The sequence below is a fragment of the Heloderma suspectum genome, chromosome 1 (genome assembly GCF_057233095.1).
Source record: "Heloderma suspectum isolate Gila_16-S chromosome 1, 16-S_ref, whole genome shotgun sequence".
Taxonomy (NCBI): domain Eukaryota; kingdom Metazoa; phylum Chordata; class Lepidosauria; order Squamata; family Helodermatidae; genus Heloderma; species Heloderma suspectum.
Window position 1 is genome coordinate 49,204,088 of NC_139458.1, and position 21,874 is coordinate 49,225,961.

At 43.7% G+C, this 21,874-nt stretch overlaps 1 protein-coding gene across 11 annotated transcripts in view; it reads right to left on the reverse strand.

The window, feature by feature from the left end:
- The window catches only part of TTLL5 (tubulin tyrosine ligase like 5), a 165,335-nt gene that overhangs the window by 127,053 nt on the left and 16,408 nt on the right, over positions 1 to 21,874 (reverse strand). For all 11 annotated transcript variants that reach the window (XR_014788883.1, XM_084841917.1, XM_084841908.1 and 8 more), the window contains exons 8-12: positions 20,406 to 20,475; positions 19,812 to 19,896; positions 16,078 to 16,179; positions 15,039 to 15,130; positions 13,363 to 13,470 (exon numbers count right to left, since the gene is read on the reverse strand). Coding sequence is in view for 10 of the 11 variants with exons in the window: in XM_084841917.1 (XP_084698043.1) it covers positions 13,363 to 13,470; positions 15,039 to 15,130; positions 16,078 to 16,179; positions 19,812 to 19,896; positions 20,406 to 20,475 (457 nt within the window). In the remaining variant the exon portion in view is untranslated. The remainder of the gene's footprint in view (positions 1 to 13,362; positions 13,471 to 15,038; positions 15,131 to 16,077; positions 16,180 to 19,811; positions 19,897 to 20,405; positions 20,476 to 21,874) is intronic.

Genomic DNA, 21,874 nt, shown 5'->3' on the forward strand with positions numbered 1-21,874 from the left:
TGATGGGGCCAGATGCCATGATCTGAGTTTTTTTAATGTTGAGTTTCAAACCAGCTTTTTCACTCTCACTCTTTCAACCTCTCCTCAACAAGAGGCTCTTTAGATCCTCTTCGCTTTCTGCCATTAGGGTGGTATCGTCTGCATATCGGAGGATGTTGATAATTCTCCCGGCAATCTTAATTCCGACCTCTGATTCATCCAACCCGGCGTTTCTCATGATGTACTCTGCATATAAGTTAAATAAGCAGGGTGACAATATGCAGCCTTGTCGTACTCCTTTCCCAATTTTGAACCACTCGGTTGTTCCATGTCTGGTTCTTACGGTTGCTTCTTGACCCTCGTACAGGTTTCTCAAGAGACAGGTAAGGTGGTCTGGTACTCCCATCACTTTAAGAATTTGCCACAGTTTGTTGTGATCCACACAATCAAAGGCTTTAGCGTAGTCAATGAAGCAGAAATAGACGTTTTTCGGGAATTCTCTTGCTTTCTCCATGATCCAACGAACGTTGGCGATTTGGTCTCTAGTTCCTCTGCCTCTTCGGAACCCAGCTTGTACTTCCGGTAGTTCTCGGTTCACATACTGCTGAAGCCTAGCTTGTAGGATTTTGAGCATCACCTTGCTGGCATGTGAAATGAGCGCAATTGTGCGGTAGTTTGAACACTCTTTGGCGTTGCCCTTCTTTGGAATTGGAATGTAAACTGACCTTTTCCAGTCTTGTGGCCACTGTTGAGTGTTCCAAATTTGCTGGCATATTGAGTGCAGCACTTTAACAGCATCATCTTTTAGGATTTTAAATAGCTCAGCTGGAATGCTGTCATCTCTGCTAGCTTTGTTGTTACTAATGCTTCCTAAGGCCCACTTGACTTCACTCTCGAGGATGTCCGGCTCAAGTTCAGTGACCACACTATCATGGCTATCAGGGACATTCAGATCTTTCCTGTATAGTTCTTCTGTGTATTCTTTCCACCTCTTCTTAATCTCATCTGCTTCTGTTAGGTCCCTGCCTTCTTTGTCCTTTATCATGCCTGTCTTTGCACAAAACGTTCCCTTGAGATATCCAATTTTCTTGAAGAGATCTCTAGTCTTCCCCATTCTGTTGTTTTCCTCGATTTCTTTACATTGTTCATTTAAGAAGGCCTTCTTGTCTCTCCTTGCTATTCTCTGGAACTCTGCATTCAGTTGGATATATCTTCCCCTTTCTCCCTTGCTTTTTGCTTCCCTTCTTTCGTCAGCTACTTGTAAAGCCTCATCAGACAGCCACTTGGCTTTCTTGCATTTCTTTTTCTTTGGGATGGATTGAGTTGCTGCCTCCTGAACAATGTTACGGACCTCCGTCCGTAGTTCCTCAGGCACTCTGTCTATCAGGTCTAATCCCTTAAATCTATTACTCACCTCCACTGTATATTCATAAGGGATATGATTTAGGTCATACCTGACTGGTTTAGTGGTTTTCCCTACGTTCTTCAATTTAAGCTGAAATTTTGCAACAAGAAGCTCATGATCTGAGCCACAGTCAGCTCCAGGTCTTGTTTTTACTGACTGTATAGAGCTTCTCCATCTTTGACTGCAAAGGACATAATCAATCTGATTTCGATATTGACCATCTGGTGATGTCCATGTGTAGAGTCTTCTCTTGTGCTGTTGGAAAAGAGTGTTTGCTATGATCAGCGTGTTCTCTTGGCAAAACTCTATTAGCTTTTGTCCTGCTTCATTTTGTACACCCAGGCCACTCCTGCCTGTTATCCCGGTGATTTCTTGATTTCCTACTTTAGCATTCCAATCCCCTATGATGAAGAGGACATCTTTTTTTGGTGTTAGTTCTAGAAGGTGTTGTAGGTCTTCACAGAACCCATCAACCTCAGCTTCTTCGGCATCAGTGGTTGGGGCATAGACGTGAATTACTGTGATGTTGAATGGTTTGCCTTGGATTCGTACTGAGATCATTCTATCGTTTTTAAGATTGTACCCGAGTACTGCTTTTCCCACCCTTTTGTTGACTATGAGTGCTACTCCATTTCTTCTAAGGGATTCTTGCCCACAATAGTAGATATGATGGCCACCTGAATTAAATTCGCCCATGCTTGTCCATTTGAGTTCGCTGATTCCCAAGATGTCGATGTTCAATCTTGCCATCTCATGTTTGACCACCTCTAGCTTACCTTGATTCATTGATCTTACATTCCAGGTTCCTAAACAATATTGTTCTTTACAGCATCGGATTTTCTTTTCACCACCAGACACATCCACAGCTGAGTGTCCTTTCGGCTTTGGCCCAGCCACTTCACTCTTTCTGGCGCTACTTAGAAATACCCTCTGCTCTTCCCCAGTAGTATATTGGACACCTTCCGACCTGAGGGGCTCATCTTCCGGCGTCATCTCTTTTAGCCTTGTGATACGTTCCATGGGGTTTTCTTGGCAAGAATACTGGAGTGGGTTGCCATTTCCTTCTCCAGTGGACCACATTTTGTCAGAACTCTCTGCCATGACCTGTCCGTCTTGCGTGGCCCTGCACAGCATAGCTTATGGCTTCACTGAGTTACGCAAGCCCCTTCGCCACAACAAGGCAGTGATCTATGAAGGGGACTACACGCATACTACTGATATTAACTTCTTATTCCAATAACACTCCACTGTGTGTCAAAACAATCCAGTGCAATATGAGGCATCTTCAGGGTGTTGGCAGGGGCAGAGGTGGGCGAGGTGCTGCTGGCACTAGAAGCACCGTTAGGCAAGCTGTCTGTCCTGTAGTCCAGACAGTATGTCCCGGTGCAGTAGGGCAGCAGAGTAGAGGCCAGTTGCAGTGCTCGGAGGTCACTGTTCGAGGAGGTTGGTGGAGGCAGCTGCAGTAGTCGCACTCTTGCCAAAGGAGCAGCAGCATCTCCTTCTGTACCAGAAGAGGGGAGCCCACTCATGGATGTTAGGTCAGAGGTGTCTGACGTCCTCAGCATGGCGGAGGGAGAAGAGGAGGAGATCCTCCAGGGTATGTTGGAGGAGGAGCAGCAGGCAGAAGCTCCAGCACCCGACCCCTCTTCCATTGTTCCCCCCGCTCATGTGGTGCCCCCCCAACTCAAGGCAGGCATTCTGTGTCTCCAGCACTGAAACGTCACGGCAGCATTGTGTGGGACCACTGTGGGTTGGGAGCAGATCCCAGCACTGCCATATGCCGCCACTACAAGGCATCTCTGAGCAGGGGGAAACAGCCAGGGCACTACAGCACCAGCAACCTGCTCCTGCACTTAAGGAGTCAGCACCAATCTGTCTTGCCCAGGGAAGAGGCCCCCACATCCCAGCAGACTGGCAGCAGGGGCAAGCAGAAGGCTGGTAGTGCCGCTGGCATTCCTGCAAGCTCTCCGTTTCTCAACCCCAAGAGGCTCAGGCAGGCCACCATGGAGGAGATGGGGTGGGGAAAGTATGGGTCCACCAAGTGGAGGTTTCCAGCACCCGACCAGATCACCAACTGTATTGGTGAGATGGTGGCTTTGGACAACCAGCCATTCAGCCTGTTTCAGATCTGGCAGAAGTGGTGTGGCCAAGAAAACCCCAAACATTAAAATATAACATAAAATCCTCATTTAGTGTGTGGTAGAAATAAACAACAGCAGATAGAAGAACCTCTTCTAGCCAGCCTGCCAGGTAATGTGTGTATTCAGCCACAGAGAGGCTGAGACAGTGATTCTTCTGAATAAACTTGTTTTGCACTTCAAAGAAACTTGCAGCAGAGATTAGGCATAGTGACCCCCACTTCAACACACTATCCCTCCTGAGTTTGGTCTGACTTTCTGGGGAAAGTCAAATTACCTGCGCCTAGCACACAAGCCAAATGGCTAAACTGCCTGGACTTTGGGTGATGCGATGCCTTTGAGGGGAGCTGGGAAGGGCCCAGGTTTCACACACGTCCGTGGAAACAGGGAGAAGTTACAGCTCTTTGCTTTGGGAGTTTTTGTGGGAAAAATCAAATTTCACCAGCGCCTAGCACAAAACCCAGTGGGCCAAACTGCCTGGATTTTGGGCAGTGTGATGCCCTCGAGGGGAGCTGGGAGGGGCCCAGGTTTTACACACGTCCGTGGAAACAGGGAGAAGTTATAGCTCTTTGCTTTGAGAGTTTTTGTGGAAAACATCAAATTTTAACTCTGTCTAGCACAAAAACCACTGGGCCAAACTGTCTGAGATTTGGCAGGTGGCCCCCCCTCCAGGAGGCGGAGAGGTCCCCAAATTTCATGTATGTATCATAAAAACTGAGTAAGTTATGATCGTTTGTGTTTTCCCATGCAAATCAATGGGAAACTGTAAAAAATGGGCGATCCGGATATCCGAATCTCACTTCAGATTCGGATCCGAGTCGAAGAGGGGGTCGGAATTGGTCTGAGGCAGATAGGGGTCACTAAGGTGTATCCGAATCAGGGGGGGGGGATCCGTGCACAGCCTTAAAATGCATCACATTTAGACAGCAATCATGAAATGCCTGCTGCCACTGTGGAGAACATACCAGCTCATGCCAAATACAGAGAGAGTTCATGGAGTTCAGAGAAAAGGGATAGCTTATGAGCTGTGCAAGAAACTCAGGTGCCTCCTCTACAGCTGCTTGCCACAGCCAGGCTTCACAGTGTCACTCCCTTTGTAGAGGGATTAGAGAAAGCAGATTGATTAAAGGAGGGCATATATCCCAGTGCTCTGGGATACGTTCTTCTCAGCCTGCAGCACTAGGGCTGACAGCTTATATTGCACCACTACATGTTAAGGGTAAAATGGAAGGAAACTGAAGATCAGGCTTCTTTAGACGTTTTCCTAATTTTCCACTTGCACCAGCGTCTACAAACAACAAATGGCTATTTCATCTTCACGGCCTTTCTTCATGATTTGATAGGAGTTGAGAAGACAGTGTCTGCTGACAAGTTTCAGCAACCTGAGCTCCTTCTTGATAGAGGCATTTGCAAACAAGTGTCCCAGATCTGTATACCTATGAATGCCTAGAGCAATTCCCCTTCCCTCTTCATAAGAAACAGCTAAGTGTCCTGACTGGCTCTTGTAATACTAGCATCATCTATAACAAGCAGAACGGAGGGAAACAAGTACTAATGCATAACCTTGTACAAATGCTGGAACCCAAACTTGAGATCACTCAGACAAGGGTGGCATATTCCCATAGCACCACCTCATATAAAGCAACACACAACTTTAATTAACTGGTCTTAATCTAAATGCTGATGTCAAATAGTCAGTGAGAAAACTAGAAGAAATGTGACAAGACCGTCATTGTGCTGTGGCTTCGGCCACATCTTTTATAACCAGGGAGCGAAGGGAGACACAAGAGAAAAGGAGACTGACACCCAATCCACTGGGGAAGAGAACTGCAGGTGTGCCACATGGAACATGCTGCGTGATCAGCTGCAGAAGCCAGCCGAAGACAGAAGTGGCAACACAAATGGGAAAGGAAGCAGCTGGGATCAGCAAGTACATCAGAATGTACCCAGGCTGTGACTAACTCAAGCTTCACAAGGCTCCTGACTCTAGTGTTGGTGGTGGGCATTCCAGAGATAAGTGAGGCAAGAAACCAACTCAGGAGCCTCTGTGGACTTACTCCTCACAGCCAGCTGGTTTCCACTCCACCGGAGACATCATCAGCACACAGGAAATCTAAGCCTCATATGTAAGAAGCTGGAGTTTAGACAAGCTACCCCCATCCCTTTTACCATTGTTTGGTAATGCCCATAGAGGCTCTAGTTGAACCTTAAAGATCTGTTGCTTGATCCTCAATAGCAGCTTTCACTTACCCCAAAAGAAAACCCTTTGAGGGTAAGTGAAGGCAGATCCTTCAAGGCAGGTTTGTGCCAGACCCAACCCTTTTTCAGCGCTCAGATAGATATCTACTCCTACTGTAGTGTGGGAGACTGCGCCATACTATAAGCCAGCTTTCCCCAACCTGGTGCCCTTCAGCATTGCTGGCTGAGAGATGCTAGGAGTTGTAGTCCAACAACTCTGGAGGACACCAGGTCGGGGAAGGCTGCAATAAACTATCCCCCACAACCACCTTTACCTGAGACAGCAACACTGAACCTTGAGTTTTTCTGCAGTTGCTGGGGGCTGAGCCTGCAAACAGTTGCTCCCAGGAGCTTCTGTATAATGGTTTTCAGGGGAAAAACATTGCAATCATTTATTCCATTCACTACTGCAATTTAAAGAACATACATCATTCAGTGAATAATTTCAGCAGTATGATTATGACACAATTTCATAAGTAAATCATTCACTGAAGTACAGGTGTTCACTCATTTTTAAGCCTGGAAAATGGCATCTTAGTTTAACTAACTGCCCTCGGAATATGACTGAAGGGTGGTATAAAATCCTTACCCTGTTCTCTCCTGCAGCCTCTGCCCCCATTTGAGAACTGTTTGTAGCACAGTTCTCAAATAGTATATAGTTGGTAAACTATTCTTCAATGTGCTCTTACTTATTTTTACCTATATCACCTTGACAGATATCTACAAAAGGGTTACAATTCACTCAGGGATATGTTTTCAGTAATGCAAAACTGAAAACATCCCTGGTATTTATGGTCTCACCTGAACTTTGAAAATGCCCTGGCCATTACTCCTCAAAGAATACATTACCTGTATCAATTGTCTTGGGAGTGGGATATGGAACTGTGATATAATTACACTGTATTCAGAGTTCAATGAACCAAAAGAAGTGTGGGTGCAGCAATGAAGAATGAGTCAGAAAATGAACTTTCTGCCTTCTCACCATCTCTCCTCTTACCCCCGGGGAAAGGTTTCATAGTGCTTCAAAGCCTTGGAGTGTGCCATAATGGGGCTTTTCTATGCCCACCCAGAAGCAGACTCCAGAAGTCAAAACAATGAAACCTTTAATAGGCTTTGACCGGAATATACCAGTCTCCTCCCTCCTCCTGCTGCTGAATCACCTCTGTAATGGTCTGCTTGGAGTGCTGAAAGCTCCTACTCTCCCTCATTTAACTCATAGATGCCTCTGTAACCTGCCCTGAATTTTTACAAATGGTGATAAGCTAGCTATATTCTCCCAACAGGAAAAAATATATTATGGTCCCCTTCTTGCTCTCCAGACTATACTTATCACATGTACTAAGGGTCTTGGATCCTATGTGCAGCTGGTTTATCCCAATTCCCTTTGTCTGTCAGAGGAGTTGCCAGTTATGTCCATTCTCCTCAGAAATCAGGACCCCTTTCCACTTAGTGCAGATGTTATATAGTTTTTAAAACTAAGCAGTGGCATTTTCCAGACTACCTGCCAAATTAATGCCTAGTCAGGATGTATACATAATACCTGCAGTCTCCAGAGAGGATACAGCCAGACCACCTAGGCCTGCAATTTAGTCACATCTCCCAATGTCAAACTGGTTAGCATTTGCAAGAGGGGGAAACTGCCATCACTAAAGATTAAAAAACACACATTATACTAATTGAGGTTATACTTTGCTTTCCTTGTTCAAGGCTTTACCCTATGTGTGATGAGAGGTCTCATCACACTGTGTACTTCAGGATTAATGGACTAGTAGTTATTATAGATTCCATGGCATTTAGGCAGCAAAGCTACTGACCAAGTAAGTGGGATAGTAATGTTTTGCCCCCTTGGTTTCCCTTGCAGATAAGAGTGAAAATCTCTTAACTTTTCATTAATAGGCTCCAAATACATGTGCAACCACTTCTAGGTACTGGAAAACAGAACATTAAATCCCATAGCAGCTCTGTGCAAATTCCAAATCAAAAATTGTGCACAAATGGGAATGCCTAACAGATTAGGAAGCATTGCAAGAGCTGATTGCGACAGGAAGACGAAGCTAGGGGTAGGTGGCATCACACACACAAAGTAGCAGAAGAGAAGAACTAAAGGGTGCAATCTTGAAATCACCTATAACCAGTCATTATGCACACGTTACAGAGGTTTTAATCAAAACCTGAAATTCTTGTTATCTGAAAAAAATTATGCCTTGGACACAGGAAGAGGTGAAAACAGTCCCTTTTCTGTGCTTGAAAACCTGAATCGCTAGAATCCCATAGTCATGGTTCTGTGTATAATAGTGTCATACCACATAGATGTGGAATTTGACACTGGGTGCAGTAATCAACACTGAAATAATTTCAGTTCACGTTTTTAAACCCAGCAAGTTCCTAGCTATCTATGAAAAGAGGATTAAACATGTGCAGGCAATGCCTTGCACAATCTCAGGAGCCAGAAGAAAGGCTGAACAAGATCTCCCAGTGGTCAGAAGGTTTGGTGTCAGAAGGTTTGGTGTCAGTTCCTAACTATACCTGTTTACTCTTCCTCATGACCAGTACAAGCAAAAACGAATACAGCAAAATAAGAAAATATGCACACATTGCTTAATTCACATCATTTATACAGGTTATAGATTTCATTGATTCTTGGCAAAGAATTTAATGTCTTTCAAATGCAGCTTTTTATTTTTATAAAGCATGGTCCTAACTATAGTTATGTTAGGGAATTGGACATACACACCATTTCTTTACAATAGCAGTGCAAGATGTTCATCACCTGCCTATACAATGTTTGTGCAAATGACATGCAAAGTATGCATGTGAATTGTGGAAACAATGACAGACAGTGCTTAGCAAGCTGTTCACCCTTGGATAAGTCACTTCAAGAACCAGATTCATGACATACTTTCATCAGTAGTCCTAAAACCAAGAAGTCCTCATTCATAACTTTCTAATGGAGCAGGGCAAGCCAACTTTCCTGGTGATCTCTAGATACTGCAGAATGCAGCAGCTAGTAGAGCTGGCTAATCAACAAGACCACAGGCATTCCTATACCCTAGGCAGATTCTGAAATAGCACCCTGCAGCCCTGCTCTGGATGCTGATTTCCAGGTCCTGACAGTTCCCAACTTACTCATCCAGTCTAGCCCTGGAGTTTGATGGAATTCAACTGAGCTTCCTTTATGTCTCTTTCCACAAACTGTGACCATTATTCCACATTTTTCAGCAACGCTGACCCGTAACAAGCTGCTGATGCTCACTCATCCACATTTTAACTTTAGCACACACAACCTCTAGACCCCTTGCCCACACACTCTTAGTGCCACCAGAATCCTCTCCATCAGGCTCAATCCTTCCCACACACCTTTCTTTTCCAGGGAAACAAAAAGCTACATGCTAAGTGAAGAGTTGCATCAGCTATTGCAGCAAAAATGCTTCTTCCAATTCTAGAGGCACAGTAACAGAGCTGATCATGAGATCCAATTAGCAGAGCATAGACCAGTAGCCCCGTCACAGCACTCAGTATTTTCCATAATCCTATCTCTTCAGGGTCAGGTCTTTACCCAAGCTCCGGCTTCAAATGTGTACTGTTAATGCAATCAATGTAATAAACGTGGTGCCCCTAGCTCTACAGCTGTAGGATTCGCATCCTGAGCTAAGCGATTATTCACCCTTGTTCTACTAGGTCTGTAGGATTGGGCAGCCTTAAATAATCCGAATCCTTGATAAGATCAAGGTCACTGGAGTAAAATGCTTCTGGGCTCTGCAATTCCCAGCTTTGGTGCTTATATCCTGTTTGCACATAGGCCTGCAGGAAGTAGTAGGTTGCTGCCAAAGGGAAGGCTGAGGAGCAGGTACTGGAAAGTGGGAGAAGGCACGCACTGGTACCAGCTGTTGCTTTTTGAAGCCATTCCCAACTTCCTTGCCAGTAAGTTCTCCATTCTTTGCCAGTGCATAGCTCTGTACAAGGGCTCTGCCAGATGTAAGCTCTATCGCCGCCATGTGGTACAACTATACAACAGACAAACCCAGCAAAAAATTCCAAGCCAATGCAATGCACTTTCCCCCATAATGCTAAATTTATGAAGTGGGCACAAATAATCATCAATTCCAGATCCTTTTGGAGGCTGTGAGTGCTCTCTAAATTTCACTTAGTCCTTTCCCCATCATTAGGACTAGTAGTTCATTGCTAATAATTCTAGCAATATTTCCATTCATAGCCTCTCAGCTCCATCAGTGATTTATTCTGGACTTGTAAAGTCCAAATGCTTGATGAAGTTTAACTGGGAAGACTACAAGTATTACATTCAAAGCCATCCACTTCTGCTGTCCCATTTAGGTTTTGGCAAAATCCTCAGCTTTGGGATGGAAACCCCAAGGATTCTAGGCACAGTGTCAGAAGCAATTTATTCTTATATCAGAATTTGAGTCAAGTGTGCAATATTTCATACATTGTGTAGAGCTCCAAAATGATCATTCCAAAGTAGGTGACCAGGCAGGAATATGGAAGATCAGAGTCATCATAGGTAAGTGCAAAGTAATGCCTGCTGATATGGCTATTACAATACAGGAAAAAGAGCCAGTAAAAAACTCTGTGAAATCACTACTTCAGTGTACTAAGCTATGAAAGAGGCAAATTTAGCACTGGGAATTAAGAATGGGATTGAAAAACCCCAGTACTTCTCTGAATACCCATTATATGTCTATTGTATGCCACATTTAGAATTTTGTTCTGTTTTCCTTTATACAAAAATATTGCAAGTTCGGAGAAAATACAGAAGAGGGGGACTAAAAACATTGCAGTAAGGTATTAGGGCAGGGCATCCTCATAAAGAGAGACCTAAGAAGTTGACACTTAAAAAAGAATGATTGGGGGGGAGGGGCAACAGTAGAGATTTGTAAGATGGTGCATGGTATGGAGAGAGTAAATTGAGGAATTATTTTTTCGAAACACTAGAGCTCAGGACCAGCCACTGCAACTGAAAGGCACAACAAGAGGGAGTACAACATCATGCTATGCATGACTTATAGGATTCAGTGCTATAGAACAGTGGTCTCCAAAGTGAGGTGCACCCACCCCAGGGAGTGCATAAGACAATCCACTGGAGTGTGCGAGCTGCGTCCTGCTGCTCCTACAAGCTGCCATTGTGTGCAAGGAGGGTGGCAGCAGTGGTGGTGGATGGCTGAAGGAAAGCAGGAAGGAGATTAACCCTTCCCAAAGTGGGAAGGAGATTAATCCTTTCCACTCTCCTTTCACAGAATAAAGTGGGCACTTTCCCCTCAGCTTCCATCCTGCCAAAGTAGAGCGGGAAGGGTTAACTGCCGAAGCCGAGAAGAAAGCCCAAGAAGAGAAGAAAGCCCAAGAAAGTGCATGCTTTCCTCTCAACTGCCATCTTGCTGAAGGAGAGCAGGAAGGAGATTAACCCTTTCCACTCTCCTTTCAAAACCGAGAAGGAACTGGGCACTTTCCTCTCAGCTTCCATCCTGTCAAAGGAGAGCGGGAAGAGTTAAAACAGCCCAGGCCAAGCCACCAGTTGGCCAAGGAGTGGGGACTCTGCACAGGGTGTGGGGCTGGCAGCCAGAACTCCCGACCAAGCATGCCTTTCCCCTCCTTGCAAGTTGACATTGGTGCCCTCGCTTGATCATCAGCATATAGCAATGACGTGTGCACAGTTAAGTGGATTTATAGATTATATTAATAATATTTTTTAAGTGAGAGCAAAAAGGGGGGTTGTAGCATTAATAATTTTTTTTAACGATTTATTTCATCTTTATCTCATCCTGTTTAATTTTTATTTTTTGTGTATGTTTTATAATGTACATAATATATTAGTACAGTAGTACATGTATAAAATTTATAAATAAATATACATATATTGGGGGTGCATGCTCAAAAAACTTTCACTGATAGGGGTGTGCGATCAAAAAAGTTTGGCGACTACTACCATAGAAGACTGTAGACGCTGCTAACCAACATAGCTTTAAAAAGGCTTAGACAAATTCACAGAGGATTGCCAAACCAGCTGAAAACTGACTGTATTCAGAGGCAGTAGAAACAGAGCACCAAATTAGATGGATCTTTGATCCAATCCTGCAAGGAAATTCTAATGTTATATTATATTATATTATATTATATTATTATATTATTAAATTTATTAATTGCCCATCTGGCTGGTCACCCAGCCATTCTATACCACTCAGATATTCTTACATTTGGATGTTTTTTCATAGTTGGGATAGTATTAAGACAAGGGGTTGATATGTTTTGGCTGGCCTTGACCAAACATTTCTTGTCAGCAAGACCATGCCCGCCTTCAAGGGGCAGGGCTTTCTCCCAAACCACACACTGCACCTCTGAAACACAGTGGAAAGTTAAGAATAACCCCTGCTCTGCACTCCAGCTCTAAGCTTGGAGCTGGGGAGTGGGATGGGCAATACTGCACAATCCAAAACCAAATCCAGCCTCTCTTGCCAGCTCCAGCTTGGAGTTAGACAGTGTGAATGGAGGCCTACTTTGGCTCTGGGTGCTCTGAATCTTCAAAGAAGCCTACTCGGTCCCCCTCCAGCTCAAAGCTGGTGAAGGGAGAGGGAGGCATATCAGCTTCTCCCTTCTCCTGCTCCAAGCAGAGAATGCCTGGCAGGTGCAGAGGCAAGGTCGCTACACACCTTCCTCTTCCAGTTCGAGCCAGAGAGGGGAAGCAGAGGAAGCCATTTGTTTTAGCTCTGCACTTGCGCCTGGCAAGCATGGAGCTAAACAAATGGTAGGCTTCTCCCCAACTTTGGAGCTGGGAAGGGAGCAGGGATCATCCCCACCTCTGTAGCTCCAGGGTTTGGAGGAAGGCTCATTGGGCTCATCACTCCCACCAGGGGCTGACAAAATAGTCTCTGTGGCAATCAAGATTGTCAAGGGCTCAGTAGGACTTAAGGAGACCAAATGCAAGAGGAAGAGAGACTAAAATGCCATAGGAAAAAGAGGCCCAAAAGATAGTAAGGCAAAACAAACCTCAATTCCCTATATTCATGAAGCCCCATCCAAGCCCTCTTTATTTTAGAATCTGCTGTACATTTTCAAATAGTAGTAGAGCTAGAAATATGGTAGAAGGGAAAAAAGACTACATTTTTCAGTAATAAATTCCTTGCCCAACTACAAACTGCCTCATCCCGGCTAATAGCAGTTGCCATTCCAATTCTTCTATTAATTAGCTGAGTGCTTTTCGTTACAACTTTGCTGGCAGAACAAACCCCCTAGGTCATCTGTGCACTAAAGAAATGATTTCTCACTTTCATTTTAAACTTTGCATTTTAATTTAATTGGTGGCCTCATGCCAATCTCACACTAAGAAAAATAAGGCTGCTGATCACAGTTGTTCTTTGATAGTCCATGCAACAACAGATGTACAAGCAACCCAAGCAGCCACCTATGTTGTGATCATGTGTGAGATTGAAGAACAGCTGTTTACAGTCTGAAATGATCTACAGGTGTCCAGCCCATGATTTCCCCATTAATGACATAATATGGAGTGCCACTCCCCACCTCTCCCCTACAGCAGGAAGTAACATGCAACACACTAAGGGAACTATAATACTTAAGACGTTTTCAGTTCCTTACCAAAGCAAACACCACGGTGTGGGACAAAGGCTTTACAAGCTGTCGCAATGGCCAGTTCAGCAGAAACGATTGTCTTAATTATCAGATCCTCCACGCTGGCCATCAGAGCTGGTTGGTGAAAAGGGAAAACACAAAAAGAACAAGAACTCTGATGCAAAACCTAAAACATCGCAACAGTTCATGTATCTGAACTTTAGCATCAACAGCAGCCCCTGCTGGCTTGCAGTTGAGGTTGTATGTAGGGTGGGTGAAAAGTCACTACACCCATGCTGTGCAGTGGGTCCAGATGACACAGCAACCCACGACATGGTGCAGGTAATTAGCGTAATTCCGGTCATGCGACAGGCACACGCAGGGGCAGGGGAAACAACTGACATTGCGTTGTTTCCTCGTTGATCATCCTAACCTGGCCACTATTTCAGTGTTGAAGCACAGTGTAAAGCAACAGATTATTCTGTTACTGATTCATGCAAAATTGTGCCTCTTCTAGACTAGGATAACCAAATGAGAGCCCCCAAGGCAATTAATTCTGGTCCCTGTTGGCCCTATAAAATTTTTAATTACAGTATGGTAAAACATTTATCCTCAGTTTCATTCTAAAGGAAAACATTTTCAAGCTATTTGTGTCTTTAAAAAAAAAAGGTATTCCACACTTTAATGTTATAGCCTTTCTGACTGTCTGCAGTTATACATATTAGTATGTACTTCTATGCCTAAGCACATACATGTTTCTACAAAGCAACAACTTTTATTATGGAGTTTGACCATTGTGAGCTTGTGAAGCAAAATACTCTCCTAGGCCCAGACCACTGTCTGGAAACTAGTGGCTCCACAAGGATAAAGAATTTCTCCATCCCTGTTCTAGACTGTCCTTCACCACGGTCAAGATTCCAGAATCAACGCTGTATCCATCTGATATGGCAATTTCTGTATCCCACACTTAGAGTACAACAGAATGCCCATGCTTTGGTCTGGACAAACCACCTGTACCTATATATTCTCACAGGCACTCACTCCTCAGTATTGCAAAAATAATGCCTCCTTCAAGCAGTGCACATTATTCCACACATTTCATACTTTGTGAATTCACCAATTTTTGCTAAAGGTTTCATCCTAACTGAATGAACTCAGGCAGACATATCACTAATTTCCACATATAAATGAACACATGAAAGTTATGAACCCAAATAAGAAAGAAGGACCACACATAAGCACCTCCCTCCATCAAACGAGTTGTCTGTCTCCACTAGTACTGATGAGGAACCACTACTACGGACTCATCACTCCAGAGACAAACTGAAATTTGCACTGTTGTATCATCATGCTATTAGCGGACCAATCTAGTGTAAGGGAAAGAAGCTCTCCTACAGAATATGGAATTCCAAGATGAAAGGCATCCCCTTGACAGAATAACACACAGAGTTGTTGCAAAACACAGTCATAACTCCAAGGAGGAGATGCCAAGCAGAGAGAAAGCAGGAACATATCAGAAAAACATATTCAGACAAGAATGAGGTAAGGGAGTCCTTCCTCCAGAAGAAGTGGGAGAGTCAAGGTACAGGCAGAACTGTAAGAAACAATCTTAGAGGGGAATTAAATCTCCTGCTGCTGGTAATATCATCTATCAAGGTACATATAAAAAAGAATCAGAGAAGGAATAACTGTTCTCTACTCACAGGTGGTATCTTTTCCTTCCTGTTTCAGATACCTCAGCATTGCACTCATGCTCCACTTATTTCCATAATCCTCCACTTCAGGGTCATCACAACTAAAATGGAAGAAATAGATTTCACACTGGAAGCCTGAGGAACTTTGGTGTAAGTCTATCTCCAAGTTTGGTTTTAATGTTAATTTACTGTGTGTGGGGGGGGGTGTTAGTGTTTTGTTGTTTTTTATGGTTTTTCCACTTTTTGATGGTTTTTCCCTAGACAGTGGAATATAAATACAATTAATTAAATATTACTGTATCGCACTCTACGTGGGGCTGCCTATGAAGAGTGTTCAGAAACTTCAGCTGGTTCAAAGAGCTGCTGCTAGACTGCTGACTGGGGCTGGTTACAGGGAGCATATAACTCCCCTGTTAAAACAGCTTCACTGGCTCCCAGTCTGTTTCCAGGCACAATTCAAAGTGCTGGTCATGTCCTATAAAGCCCTATACAGCTTGGGTCCAGGTTATCTGAAAGACCGTATTCTCCCCTATGAGCCTACTCGTGCCCCGAGATCTTCAGGGGAAGCCCTTCTCACCGTCCCACCACCATCACAGGCACGCCTGGTGGGAACGTGGGAGAGGGCCTTCTCGGTGGCTGCCCCAAGGCTCTGGAACTCCCGTCCCAGGGAGGCGAGGGTGGCACGCTCCTTGATATGCTTTCGTAGGCATATAAAAACTTTTTTGTTCCAGCAGGCCTTTGGGGATAACTAGGCTGGACCTGTGAAAATATGACAGATGGATACTATTTTTCTTGTTGTCTTTTAATGTTTTGATATTTTTACAATTTTAATATTGATGATTTAATTATATTTTAACTTTTGTACACTTGTATTTATATTTCTATTTATAGGTTTTAATTGTATAAGTTTTAATGTTGTAAAGCTGCCTTGAGTCCCAGTATTGGAAAAAAGGTGGGATATAAATAGAAGGAGGAGGAGGAGGCAGCGGCTTTGGCTGCTTTGCTACAGACATTTAAGGCTTAAGAACTCTCAAGCGAATTTAAGCACCTGACATAGTCACCACTCTTCTTGTTGACACTGTAGTTTGTTAAATGCATGAACTGGTTTTTAATATTCTTCGCTCCCTGGTCATATCTCACAGTTGCAAACCTACAAAACAAGAATCAAAGCTATAACAATCATTCAGAACAAAGCAGACCAATTCTTCCATCATCATTCTTTTATCACAAGATTGGGGGGTGGCTCAGATATTATTCCCCTCCCCCGCCCGCCCCCCTATATGCGTGGTGAGATTGGGACCTGTTTATTGACTTGCATGCTTCCTCCCGCTACCCATCCCTCAAAGAGAAGTGAATGCCCAGACTGGGAGCTGCTACAGCAACTTGAATGTGGTTTTTTGCTTGAGCCTGGATATGTATGCTTAGCTTAGCAGGTTCAGTATCCAAAGTCAAGGAAAACCCATATTCAAATAAACATGGGATCCCTCCGTTCAAGCATCCTCCTTTATAATCAGAAGCAAATACAAAGGAAGCAGTGACAAACAAACTGAACCTGAGGCTTACTCTCAGTCTCACCATACACAGAGGCAAGCAGAGAAAAGCAACATCCAAACTGCCCCAGGTTAGATCTAGTAAACTGTCTCAACAGTATCACACAGGATAACTTTTTCCTCTTCTCTTTAGAGCTTCAGCCAGACCCGTTTTTTCAGCATCACAAATGCTAGGATCCATTCTCTTTGTTCAGAGGTTATGACCCAAATGTCACTGCAGTCATTACACACCTCACAAACAAGCTTCTTTGTGCCATTTCTCCTATTTACACTGTAAGTACCACCCAGAAGCCCTCAGCATTCTTGGGTGTTTTTTTAACAGTATAAGTATTGTTGTCTTACAACTCCACTTAGATAGCACCAGATTCTTAGTGCTTGTCCAAGATAAAGCTCTTCTGAAAAGAGTTTTATACATGGATAGGACAAAAGCACAATAGGAACAGCTATCCTTGGGTGGCGGGGGTAGTCTCTTGTCCTGTACTGAGCTGCAGTGGGCTTCTTGTAGTCTTATCAAGGCAACAGGTAAACATACCATGAAGCAAAGGTATTACTGAATTCATTTTGTGTTCCACCCACACCATCAACAGGAAGCACCTTTCATTAATCTTTTCTTTCTTCTTCTGTCTCATAATCTGGATGATATGAATGAACTAATCTGCTAGAGATGTTTGGGTACAGAGGATCCTATCTCAGTGCACGAAGCTAGTCTAAATTACTTAATTAAATGCTTTAATTCAACGAGGATACACAGATGGCAAATGAACGACAGAACTTACATGGAATCGGGACACATGAATATCCTTCTGGCAACTGAATGGCCTCAAGTAAAAACATACTAAAAGAAACTCTTCCCCATGGATCTGTTGGTCTCCAGATCCGTGGGATTTGTATTTGACCCCATATACAATTTTGAGTCCATCCCATTCGTCATACTTCTTCACAGTCAGAGCCGTCTCATCTCCCACTGGTATTTACTCTCTAAATTCCTCTTCCCAATTCTAGTTACAACCACAGCCTTTTCTCTTTTTTCCTTCTTTTTTTAAACACATCTATCAAGATTGCATTTATATCCTCTCAATAACCCTGATTCTCTGGCCTAAGAGACCAGCAGAGGCTGTCAGTTTCATCCTCACCTAACTGAGTCATGCTCAGGATCAGGTAGAAGTACGAAATGCTGTAGTTTAAAAATGGATATGCTTGGTATAAAAAAAAGAGGCAGTGGGGCAGAGGTGGATCATGAGACCGATTGTTATTCCCCCACTGCTTCAGTTAGCTACATTCCCCAAACGTCAAGGGCCTGCCAGGCAGGGGTTACTATGAGGGGGACTGGGCTGCTGTAACAGGCTCTGGCCACAACATAGTCTATGAGGTAATGTGAATTCCTTGGCTCACTGTAAGTACCTGAATTCTTTGGAAACCACAGGAATCCAGCAGAGAAAAGGTAAATATCTCCGAGGAGCCAGTGCTAATTAGCAAGCAGGGCTACCAAAAGAGAGGGCACTAGGGGGCTCAGGGAACAGGAAAGCAGTGCACTGTCAGACATTACGAGGCTCTGCTGCCTGCGCCTTCATTTCAGAATTCGCATAGCTCGGCAGCCACGTTCATTTCCCACTCCCCTCTCCTTCTTGGGCCCCTCAGAAGCACATTTGGTTTTCTGCTCAGGCCATTGTGCTTCCACAAAACTGCTCTGTACTATTCCCCTAAGTTCACTCTAGCCCAACTACAAAGGTTTGCTCAGAAGAGTTTAGCCCCAAAATTGACAACTCTTTAAAACCTGATATTTTTAATAAAAGAAATTTTCCTTTTGACTCCAAACAAAGAGGACAAATTCTGAGGATGAAACTATAAATCCTGTGCCTGAGTGCCCCCTGCTGTCATATTATTCTTGTTTGAAGTTTACACACCCTCCAAAGCCTACAAGCATGAGGGGCAGACAGTGCTAAGGGAGACAAAAGATCATAAAACCAGGGGGCTATAACACTCACTTTCCAAGGATATTTTATTTAAAAAACAACAACCAACAGATATGTCCAAGCCTCTTGTATGTTATTCTGACTACATAACTGTGGCTGTTTTAAAGTACACATAGAAGTCCTGAGGCTCCTGCCTGTTATGCTGAAATACTCAAGTGAAAAGCTACATTTTTCAGTATCAGCTGCCATTGCCAATGTAATTCATTCAAGTAGTTGCTAATTCTGCTTCAGATGAGATGTTCTACTTCAAATGCTAATTTTTGTAGCAGGATCAGGGGCAAAAGGGCTTATCACAAATGTGCCATCCACTTCAAATGATCAGATTCTTATCTGCAAAGGGGCCATGGGCCGAGTCAAAATATGAGACAAAGTTTCCCCAAACTGAACAACAGTGTGCCACTGTCCCAACACCACTACATGCTAGGGACAATTCAGTTTCTTCCTAAATTCAGCACAACTGGAGCAATGTTGTGTTGCTTTTCCATGCTGCAGGCACATGTGGTGCTGTTCTTTCACCTCCCATATGGCACTGCATATTGTCTCTGCTTCTACATGTAGGTCCTGAAAAATGCTGTGAAACATTTAAACTCTTTAGAGTCTGACAAACTGTTCAATAAAATAAGGCTTTGCAAAGTGGTATTGCACATGCCTGACCTGGTATAAAGGCAGCTATGTTCCTATTGCATAGAGGGTGGTCTCTTGGCATTTTGGCACCAGAGACCAAAGTATATGAACAAAAAGAGTTGAAACCTGGTGGCGCCAGAATCGTGAAAGCTTTCTCTTGTGCCTATGCTCACAAATTCCGGAAAGACAAAAACATTAGCAGGCAATGAGAGCCTCAAAGTCCACTACTGCCACCTGAAGGCCATAAGCAAAAAAAGGCATATCATTAATCAGTATATATATTCCATACTTCCCACCATTGCTGAGGCTGCTTGAATTCTGGCTAGTGGCTAAACACCTTGAGGTTTAGCATCACTGGCTGCCCCTAAACACTGTGGCCTGGAGATCGGTGGAAGGAAAACAAGGACCAGAGATTTACTAAAAGTGAGAGAAAAGGATGTTTACTCAGATATTTTAGAAGTATTCATTCATAATTCCCAACCTCCAAAAGCTCAGCAAAACTCTTGGAAAATCAACAGGTCTCTTCACTAACTTTGGCTCACAGTCATGAGGGAAACTATTAAGATACCCACTTGGCCAACTTGTGGAGCAAAGTATTTGGCTTACACAGCATGCGACACAGAACTAGCACCTACCTGGCCAGACCTTCCTCATAGAGGTAGATAACAAGAGGGTCATAGGATGTCACCAGAACATAAAGCCGCACATCAAATTTGAAGTCTGAAAAAGGAGCAACAGTGATCAGTGGCCATGAATTGTTCAAAAGCTGAACCCACCTAAGGTTGGCGAAGAACAGGGCAGGGGATCAGATATTTCCAGGAGCTGGCTCAGAGTGATTATTGAATGTTGATACTCCCTGGATTTGGATGACACAATTGTACACCATTTACCACATTAAATATACAACAGAAAGAAACAAACAGAATTGTTCTGTTTTAATCCAATCACCTGGTTCGCACGATCAAAATAAGCTTATTTAAATCACTGCACATGCAAAGTGCAATTTGAATAATCACTTCCCGGGCACAGCTTGTCATGTGTCTGAACCCAAGTGGCATGGTTTGTTGCAGGGGAAAACAACTTCCAATAACACTACAACAGCCCATGGGTAATTGGAGGGTTGTTTCCATGGTGGCTTATTTTGATTGTGCAAACCAGCCCAATAGCTCACTAGAAAGTCTTGTGTCTGTGGGATTTCCTAAAGGAAAAGCAAACTCTGATAAACTCACCATCTATGAGTAGGGGGTTGTTGATGTAGCGGGAGACCAGGATGTTCTCTTCGAGGGAAATCTGATTTGGCTACAGGATGAGACAGACAGCACACTGGAGTGAGGAACTAAAGACCTGAAAGCTGACTTCACTAAGCGACTTTCTCTTCCAATTGCTGCGTGCCAATGAATGTTTGCCTGATTACTAGATTAATCAAACCCTATGATGAAAGCTAATATCTTATTTATCAAAGACATAGCACTATTTAATGCAGTGATCTTAAGGTGTTGGAACACTCAAAGTACTGTGGCACAGGACTGGGACAGTTCTGTGAAGGGCCCAGCCACTGATCACTGTGGCTTAAGGTTGCACATGTTCTAAATCAGTGCAGACATTAGTCATCAGTTTCATTTATGGCCAGAGAAGCAGCAAGTACATCACAGGCAAGAGCTAGAGAACAAATAAGGCAAAACACAAGAGGTGAGATCTTTGTACACCATATTAAAACACGGAAACTAGCATAAACCAGGAAACCAAATCCTGTCAGGCAGGCAGTTACAATCTTTCTGTAGATCATCAACAGACCATATTTTAAAGACTATAAGCTTCATCCAATGTCACGTGAGCAGAGAAAACTTTGGGACACTTCCTTTTTCCGGGTCACTTTCCTCTCACTCACCTTTTCTACAGTTCACTTCCTTTTTCTGGGTCACTCATTTCTCACCCTGGTCAGTTCTACTCAGGACTTCCCCTTGCTCTCCTTCCCCCTGAGCCCCTTGCACACCCCAAATCCATCCCAGAAAGTCCCCCAACCCTCCAGAACAGACTTGGAGGGCAAATGACAGAGCTGCAGGGGGAGGGGGAATCCATTCTGCTGGCAGGCAGAAAGTACTGGACGCAGCCCTATTTTACTTCTGTTTACACAGAACAAATGCAAATACCCAAGGCTCAAATTCAACACTTACATACTTATGGTAATAACTGTAGAAACTTCCATATTCATGAAATGCAAGTGCTTCATACAGAGAGGGGTGCAGGTGAGGAGAGAGATGATCACTAATTTATAAATATGACAACACACAAGAACAAGGCTGCCTCCCATGTCAAAACTGGATTCAGAACTAAGAATGGGTGCTTCTCGTTTTCCTTTTTTTTTTTTTTTTTTACTATTATTCTCTGCTTTCAGCCACAACTTAGACTCTGCCGTTTGACCACACAAGTGAGAATAAGGACTCTGTACTAGAAATGAAGGCTGCACACTTACCCTGGAGAAAACTCCACTGAACATTAGGACTTAGTTCTAAGTAAGCACACGTAGGATCAGGCTACACACCATTAGCAGAGAAAAAGACTTCCTTGTATAATCTTTTCTGGAGCTGCATCCCAGCCAAATTAGCAAACTAATCTCCCTTGCCCAAGGTTTTGAACTGCAAGAGCTGAAAAAAGGAATGTGTGAGACAACTGTGATACTAGTCACAGTTCGTCATTG